The following is a 9,261-nucleotide window of genomic DNA, read 5'->3' as shown; positions in this document are numbered from 1 at the left end:
CCTGCCCACCCCTCCCTCCCCGCCAAGCATCCCCGTTTCGCGCCGCGCGCCCCTCCGCTCCGCTCGGCTCCGCTCCGCGGGGAGCCGCGGCCGGAACTGCGCATGCTCCGGGCGCGCGGGGCCCGCGGCGCGGTGGCGGGGCGGGCAGGGGGCGGCGGCGGGACAGAGCGGGCAGCGGTGTCCCGGTGACGGGGCACCCCAGCGGCCTCCCCCGGCTCGCTCCCGCCCCGCCGTTTCCCGTTCCCCAGGCGCCTTCGGGAGGGCCGCTCTCCGCCGTCCCGGGGGCCGGCGGTGCCGCGTGAGGCTGGCGGCCGCTCAGAGGCCGGTGTGCCGCCGCCGAGGCGGAGGGCGGTGCTGTGGGCGGCCGGGGGAGCCGCGCGATTGGCCTCCGCCCGGCGGCTGGCGTGTCAGTTGGGCTCCAGGGGTGGCCCTGGGAGCCTCTCGCCCAGCCCTCTGACGGGATGAAGCCTTTAGGGGGATGCGGCGCTCCTCGCGTTTTGATTAAAGCCCCTCATCTCCCTTCAGTCTGAAGGCAGGGCACCGGGGAGGACGGGTCGGAGGGGCCTGCGCAAGGCCGGGCCGAGAGGGAGGGGTGTGTGAAAGAGAACCCCCTCTTGGTATACTACGTATGGCTCTATAGGAGAAATCTTCTCTGGGAATATAGTGGAAAGGACGGAGCTGGTATAAACTGAAGGCGCCCGGGTTTAATTCACACTTGTGGGTGCCCAGCATGGAGATGCAGAGATGGTCCACAAGGTGGAAAACGAGAAGGTGGCCCTGGGACTCGGCTGTAACCGTGCTCATCACCTTCGCCGTCCTTCTCCGGGCTGCAGAGGTCAGAGGAGGTAAGAAAGCAAAGGGGAGCCGGGGGGTCCAGTCGCCTCTCTCCCCGCCCCGGGCAGAAGGAGCTAGGGCACGGCTGGGGCCGCGTTTCGGAGGAAACCTGTCGGAGCGGCTCCCGAGGCTCGGGGCCGGCTCGGGGCGCGGAGACCCGCTGGGAGCCCCCGGCAGCGCGGGCAGGGATGTCCCTCCCAGGTGCCGCGGAGGGGTGGCTCCCGTTCAGCCTCAGCGTTTAACTTTGGATGTGGTTTTAATGCAGTGAAGGGGATGCGCTGGCGGAGTGGGAAGATGGAAGAAATACTTGTTGAACAGAATGACTTCTCTTCCAGCGCTGAACTCAGTTTTGTGGAGCGTGCGTACGATTTTCGGTTTTGTTGAACTTAGAGAGTGGTTACTCTGCTCAAGTTCACCAAGTTGTGGCTGAAATGGAGCGACAAGCATCTGCCTTTCTCTCGGAGGGGCGAGGAAAGGGAAAGTTGGGGGGTGGAGGCTCTCCGCTCTCATTTTTCTCCATTCTCCGCTTTTTTTATTTTTTTTCCCTTTGCAAAGTGTTCCAGTGGGCAAAAAGTTTTCCAAGACGCGAGGGGAGGAGAAAATACGTTTGAAGGGGCCCTTTGCCAGACGTTGAGGAGAGCAGCTCCTGGCGGTAGCGGCGCCCCGCAGGTGGTGTGGGCAGCGCCGGGCCCGCAGATGCCCCGGCGGGGGGGGGTGGGGGTGTCGGGAGGCTCAGCCTGACGGTCTCTGGGCTCCACACGGGCGGTGTCAGAGCCGGGGCGCCGTCCCTAGCCTCCTTCCCCCTTTGCAGCCTCCCCGGGGGGGGGGGGGGGGGGTCGAGTGGTCCCTTAGGTGTCCGTGGACCTGGTGGGTAGGGTGCAGCCCGCGCGGGACTTGCAGTGGGAACAAGAGCCAGGCAGCTTCAGCAGAAAGGAATCGCTGCCCCCTCTCGTCCCCCGCACTTCTCCCCTCCGCACTGCTACCCGGCACGGTTCAGCCCTCGGCCGCCCGCCGCGCCGTCCCATCCGGGCGCCGGCGAGGCGCTCCGGCTCTTTGAGATGTGCTCGCACATTTCGCGGGGCTGCAGTGTACGATCTCCGGTGGCGGGAGCGCTTTCCTCCCCGACAGAGGGGGGAAATGCTGCCTTTTCCTCCCTCCTTCCATCCCTCCCTCCCGCTGGAGTCCGCAGGCGCATCTGGGGGCCAATCTGGCTGGGATTGAGGTTTTGGGGTTTTTGTGGGTCTGACATCCATGAAGGGGTTTAACTCGCCGAAAAGAAAGGTTCAATTTTTACGCATTTATTATTTTAACGAGGTATTTATCGATCTGAATTCCCACTTTCTGAATCAACAGGAGTCCTGGAGGGAGCACAGTAAAGTGACCAGTTTCCATTCAAGCCCTTTATACCTGAGCACAAGCTTGACGGTGTCAGATCCATCAAGGCTTCTGCCCCCTGCTGGCCCCGTTTCTGACAGGGATTGGATTGGGTCAAATTTCATCCTTGTTGCAATTCCACGGACCCCAGTGGAGTTACACCCAGGGTGAATTAACCTCGCAGAGCTCCCAGGATGTGTCTCCTCAATTACTGTGTTGAAACTAAACTTCTTCAAGAAGCAATACTGTTCGCAAAAGCATGATAGATTTTTTATACTACTTTTCATGTGACCATTCACAGTAGAACTGACTTAATTAAGTAGGATTTATGTAGATTATCTTTACATAACGGGTTGCATGCAAATGAAAAATTAAAATCTAAACCCAAGCAGCCCAGGAAAAATCAACACAAGTTATCTGGTACTTACTGAAATACATTCAGCAACATTAGGCAGACTAATTTGGTTTTGATAACTCTACTAAATTAAAAAGCTATATTAAAAATCTTTCCCTCTAGCCTTATGTGTAAAGGACATTTCGGAAACATAAAACTACAGGCCTCTTGTGTTTGTAGAAGCATTCTGAAAAGAACTTACTTCTTGAACTTTTCTGAAATACAGTATGCCATTTGCTTAGAAACTACAGGGAGCTGTGTGTTTAGGGCTTGATCTGTTATTGAAGTCAGCAAGAGTTTTTCCATTGACTACAGAGGGAGTAGAATTTGACCTATTTTCCCTAACAGAGTACAAGGGAGATATTTCTGAATCATCTTTTATGTATTCTAATCTTATTTAAAGTAGTTAAAAGATAAATAGGACATAATGATTCATATTTGAAAGTAGGAGAGGGAAAATATTGAGGAATAAAATAAAATAGCATACTGCAGCAGGTAAACAATATGACTTAAATGACAGTGCTGGGTAAAATATGAATCATTGCCCTTATAAACTCTGTTAAATTAAATGCTATATTCTTCAACTGACTTTTCATAAACTACCCCTATGTAAAGAAAATTACATACCCCTGTGTAAAGAAATGGTGTATTCATATAAAGTGTTACTCATATAGCAGTGACTTCTTTTTAAGACAACAGAATCCACTCCATGTAGAGAAACCTCAAAAGATTCCTAAAATTCTTGACTTTTTTTCAAGGTTCTTTATTTAACACAAAAGAGAAAGAGAAGTATGAGGTATCTTTCATAGTACCAAGAAAGGGGGTGCGAAGATTTGATTGAGCTCTTGAGTTATTTCTTCTTTAGGCAGAAAAAGTTACAGAAGTGAGAAGCAACTGAATGGGAAAACTAGTGACTCATATTTGGTCAGCTCAGTGCCCACCAGCTCTTAAGCAGCTCCTTTTAGAAAATATTTTTGCTTTATGACTTGGCTAAAGCAAACAAAATTCAGTATTTTAAAAGACATCCTTTGATTTCCTTTCCCCTTCCTCACCTTTAATACTTAATCTGTTGGTAATGTGTTTGGAATGAATAAACTCATTTAGTCAAAATGGCATGGCTTCAACACTATAAATTTTTTGTAAGGGCCTGGCATCAATGCACTATTGTGATGCTTATTTAAATTTCATGGGCAAGAAATGAAAAATCAGTCTTTTTATTATTTATGAGCTTTTTCAAGCAAATGGAAATCCAGCTCTTAATCTGAGTGCAAAAAGATTTAAGAATCCTTACTGAAAATGAGGCTATGAAGCTATATATAGAAAATACACTTTGGACCTTCTGTAAGCAACAGGCAGATTTGTTTCTAATATAGAATAGATACTTTTTACAGTCATCTTAGGAAATACAAAGGTTCCTTGTACTTCCCACACACAGGCTTGGAAACTAGTGGGAGTTCTAGGTGCAGAAGGAATGCAGAACTGGGCCCACTAGTGATGGCAAAAGGAGAGTTTTCTTTGTGGATGCACACTTAACACTGTTACTTGTTTGTAATTGCTTAGTAAGTTGCACTGGGAAGATACAGATCTGTTTCTTGAATGAAAACTGTTTAATGTATCTGGCTAGTCTAAACTTGTACAAAAAGGTGTTTTAAACTAGAAAAGTATGAATCTCTTCTCAGAACTGTTAGTGATGTAAAGCACTTTTGATTTTAACTGATCAATTCACTTTTAAGGTTGAAAAAGAATATAAACGTTTTTGTTGTTCCTTTATTTTACAGTGAAATAGTCTTGTGTGCTGATTTTAGTTTATCAAAATGCCATTAACCTTCAGAAACAGAGGACATACAGGGGTTTCTCAGATGGGTATTCACAAAGTGAGCAAAAGTGATTAAACAAAGGGTGATTTCACTAGATTCAGCTAGTGGTCCTAGCTGAAGTTTTTCTGAGTCCCAGGGATCAGCAGGTGAAATGGTCCAGTCTTCCCAGTATAGTGCAAGAGAGACCTGCATGTATATGTCTGTTTTGCTATATGATTTAGATTTTTTAAATTGTTTCTAAGGTAAAATAATTATTTCAGCTTCAGCAGCAGACATCTGACACAGAAAAATGACTGGTATGTGTTGTAGATTCTCTAGAGCATGAATCTTTGCATTTACTTTAGAAGGAGACTTCACAAGAATCCCAGAAAGGACTATTCAGGCTGCAGGAAACTATATCTTTTTACTAGCCCTGCAGAAAAGAAGTTTCTCAACTTCAGTTTTGTGTATATCTTAACAAATGTAACTGTATATAAGTACATATAGAATACCCACAAATGTTCAAATATTCAGTGGTTTTGGCTTGAAATGATCTCTGTGCCTAGCACCTGCTATTGGAATGTCACTAGAAAAAATAATCTTTGCTATAAAACCTTTCCTGGTGCTACAGTGTTTTCTGGTTATCAGATGGATAGTTACAAAAAAAAAAAAAAAAGACAGACATTGTTGCTAAAATTGGTGTCTGTAGCAGTTGTAAAATGTAGGAAAGAAGTTGTGGTACTCAGTTGCACAATTGTCTTGCCCAAAGTTATTTGGTCTCCTCCAAATAGGGCCCTTAATTCTAACAAGGTTGCAGCATAATAAAAGAGCCATGACATTACTACTGAAGTGAAGTTATACCTAAAACACACTGGAGCAATTATGTCTCTCCTGGATTTGTTTTGTACAGTGGTGAACAGTAGGGTTTCCATCTGCCAGCAAGATTAAGAAGTTGCTTTTCTTTTCTCTGTAGAGCTCTCTCTGCTTCTTTTCAGAAGAAATCCTCCCAGCATTGGTTAATTTATTGTTGTTCTGAGTATTTGTTGATAATAGGTTCTGAGTATTTGTTGATAATAGGGGGGAATAAATTAAGCAGAGCTTGGGAGAAATCTCTAATGTTCTAAGAGTGTGAAATCTCATGCAGTGATAAAGATTTGCCCTCTGGATGGACACAATAGAGAGCAGTGGCTTAAAAGGAATTAGGTGAACACACATGCTTGTTGCAAGGGCTTATAACTGTACTACTCAGTATTAAATACCAAGTTTACAGACTGTAAATGTAAGGATTAATTGTTGACCCTGTTATTACAATAGTAGTAAAATCTGGCAGAACTTAAATTCTTTTTAGCACATTATCACACATAAGGGGTTGTAAAAACCTTTACAAATTCTAGGTCTGGGACTTCACTGTATGTCAAAGTGTTAATGCATACAGTATGTGAAACAGAAGTTACTTGGCAGAGCTGATATTATGGAAGTAAAGTATTTGCTGCAAAGGAAATTGAAAGATGTATTATAAATTATGATTAAAAAAATGAAGATCCTGATTGTGCTATGAATAATGTCACTGGCAGCTAAGCTTCGTCTGTAATATGAATTAACTTAGTTATGAGTCAAATTATGGTCACATTGTTAAAGTATTACTGTAGTCTAAGTTTTACCTACTCTGTTCCTTACCTGTGTATTTACTCAAATTATCATAGTAAGCTGATAGGTTGTTCATAGTTTATTAAAAAAATAAAATTCAAGGGTTTACAACTTTGCTGTCTGCTTAAGTGGAATTCCTGCTAATATCAGTAGGATGCAGAATTGGGTCTGATTTCCTTGCATTGCTCTCAGAAGGGAGATAATACCTCGACACCAGTGAAAGTATGGTGAAAGTTTTTAGTTGTATGATTTGAAAAAAATCATGTAGTTGTTTCCCTATCAAATTAAATACTTTAAATGGCACCATTTGTAAATCTTGTGCTTAGCTGTGTTTTGCGTTTTTTCTATGCTTATTGCTGAAAAATGTACAAATGTTCCACATTTGAAAACTCCCATTTATTAGAAGATGTTTTTGAAGTCTGTTGGAATTATTTCTGAATAAATACCTTGACTGACAAAGCTTTTAAGTGGGCTTGATTTCTTTCATGCTTAACTGCTGAGGGAATACCTTGTCTCTTCCTGTAGCAGTGACCATTTTTAGACTGTGTCTTTTTTTGATACGGTAAAAGAAACAGGATACTCCAAGAATTTAATACTTGTTTTGCTGACTTTCACAGTTGGAAGTACTGTCTCCACTGTCTGTACAAAAAGAACTTTTTAAATCTTAGCAGAGGCCTCAACATAGTTAGACACTTGGACTGCAGTTCTGATATAATCTACTGTGGTGTAAAATAGGAATAACTCCACAGAAGTATTGAGACAGATGTTAAAATATTGTAAACTGATGGACCAATACAGGTCTGCACCAGATGATGAACTAGCCCAATCTTTTGTGGGTAACAAGTGAAACATTTTATGGAATCAGGATCAGGTCTTTAGTGCTTGATTGTAGTCAATGTTGCTGAACAAGTGCTAAAAGTACAACCTATCTAGTCTCAAAGAGGTTTTTCAGTAATAAAAAAGTCATGTGTTGTGGCAAAATATATAAAGCAAATATGAAATGTCAATCTCAAAATCTAGGTTACACTCCAAAATTGTGCAATGTAACAGAAACCAGCCTGCAAGCTAACCTTATTAAAGATCTGAGTGTGTCGTTGATATAGGCAGGTTTTCCACTGGTTTCAGTATGGGGTTTAAGAGCTTTTTAGTGTTTGTTTTTCTTTTTTACTGTATGAGTGTTAGAGATTGGTCTTGAAAAAGAGATATAGTTAGTACTTGGTGAGTATCAAAAATGCATCCCATATATGCATAGACTGTCTTTATTGTCTTTGAAATACTATTATGTATTTAGCAAATTTTGCGGCATAGGAAGTCAATGAAAAATTTTCAAATAACTGGTGTGGAAACAGAAGTAGCCAGTTCTGAGCAGTTCTACGCAAGCCCTCTGTTGGTGAAATAGTCAATCATAGGCTGGTTAAAACATTCCTGTATGCATCTGGATAATCTCTAGTTCTTGTAATCATTAAATATGAAATTACTGCAATAACACCTTTTTCCAAAATTGTCACCAGCCAAGATCCCAATTACATAATTCATCTAAAAGCTAACATGTAGGAAAATTTTTAACAGGTAAATCAACCTTAAAGTATGTCTCTAGAAATATATACATGGGCAATATCTATTCAGTTAATCTCATAAATTTATATTTAGGTACCTAGAAAAAAACCAGCTTGATTTTCAGGAGCACTATGTAATTACTTTAGGCAGCTTAATTGGTTTGATTTTTGTACCTAGAAGATGCTCTGTAACTCAGTTTTGCAGCCCAGAAAACAGAGAGTTCATATTATCCAATTCTGTAAAGCCCTTTGGTTAACATCTATGAAAAGTATAGGAACCTTCACAAAGGACACTTGCAGAACCGATGCTTTTCATGCTTGCTCCCAGAACAGTCTTCTGTTAATGTGTCTGAGCTCTCAGTAGAGAGTTGCGAGACAGGCGATTCTCAGACTGCCAATCCCAAAAGACTGTGAGGAAGTGCAGATCTGCCCAGAGCTAGCCAGTAGGAAATGCTAAGGACAGAAGAGTGCCTGATCCTTTTCTAGTGCTTAGACACCTATGGCAGAACTGCAGGGAATCATTGCTTGGGATACAGACACCAGAGCCTGCAGTGGGAAGGCAGTAGAGTCCTTCTAAGAACTGGTAAGCTCAATGAAGCATTTTGGGCATAACATGCTTTTGAATTCCTGCTTTTTGATGTTTACCCCTGTATTAATGCTTAACAGATGAAGACACAGTAAGTTAATAAGTACAGAAAATAATAATTAGATGTATTTCTGTTTTTAAAGCATGCCCATCATAGCTGCCCACAATAAGTAAAAGTGCATAAGGGTAAAATAAGAGCAAAAATATTCCTATCACATTAGAAATAGAACAGATTTCTGATAATAGATGGGTCTTGTATCCTAAAGGTCAACAAACTAACAGTTTAACAAATCCAGATTCTAACACTGCTAGTAAAGATTTCCTTACTGATAATTTGGCAAAGTGGCAGCATTCACTCTCTTCCTGCTCTAGCAAACTTAGGTCTAGCTGGTAAACGAAACTGCTTGCTGATTGTTGATAGAATCAGAAACTGGACCAATAATCTGGGAGAAGGAATGCAAGGAGGGGAAAAGTTATCAGGTTTCACAGTAGGAGAACTGCTGAAACAGCTTGGCAAATGGTAGCTAAAATAGACCTATGTAGAAGAACTTTGACACAATCTGTATTTAAGACTGTTTTTAAAAGAAAAACTTTTCTCCCTTCTTCTGGCCTGACAGCACTGTTCTGAGAGGTCAACAGCAGAAACTGAAGACTAGTTACCCCTTCGTATGAGTTCTTGTTCATGAAAATATTTTCACCTCTTACATTCATTAAGACTTGGACTGTCAAATGAGTGTCAGTTAGAAACCTTCATCATAGTAGTTTTTACCCTTACTCACCTATAGAATACATGGAGAGCCCTTAGAATGAGCACTTATAGCGATGAAGATTCAAAATTTAAGAAAAGTAAATAAACTAAATAACTGTAGGCTATTATGCCTTTAATAGGTAGCATAGGTTCAAAAAACTGTGGAGCAGCAGTACCTTCTATTTAAGTTCCTAAATATATACCTAGAAATCTAACCATAGGTAGCCTATTTTGAAAGTCTTGTCCACAGATATAAGGAGTTCCTTCATCATTACCCACCAAATATGCATATTTTAGCCTACTAGGCTATAATAGCTTCTACTCTT

The 9,261-nt window shown here is 42.5% G+C and overlaps 1 protein-coding gene across 1 annotated transcript in view; it reads left to right on the top strand.

Moving 5' to 3' along the window:
• The first annotated feature begins 439 nt into the window (after positions 1–439).
• COL11A1 (collagen type XI alpha 1 chain) overlaps positions 440–9,261 on the top strand; it is a 164,533-nt gene continuing 155,711 nt past the window's right edge. The window contains exon 1 of the mRNA XM_075038798.1: positions 440–845. Coding sequence (XP_074894899.1) covers positions 731–845 — 115 coding nt within the window. The 5' untranslated portion in view covers positions 440–730. The remainder of the gene's footprint in view (positions 846–9,261) is intronic.

Source organism: Buteo buteo, chromosome 10 (assembly GCF_964188355.1).
Source record: "Buteo buteo chromosome 10, bButBut1.hap1.1, whole genome shotgun sequence".
Taxonomy (NCBI): Eukaryota; Metazoa; Chordata; class Aves; order Accipitriformes; family Accipitridae; genus Buteo; species Buteo buteo.
Note: the sequence above shows the minus strand (reverse complement) of the source record. Positions and strands in the feature narration are given on the sequence as shown.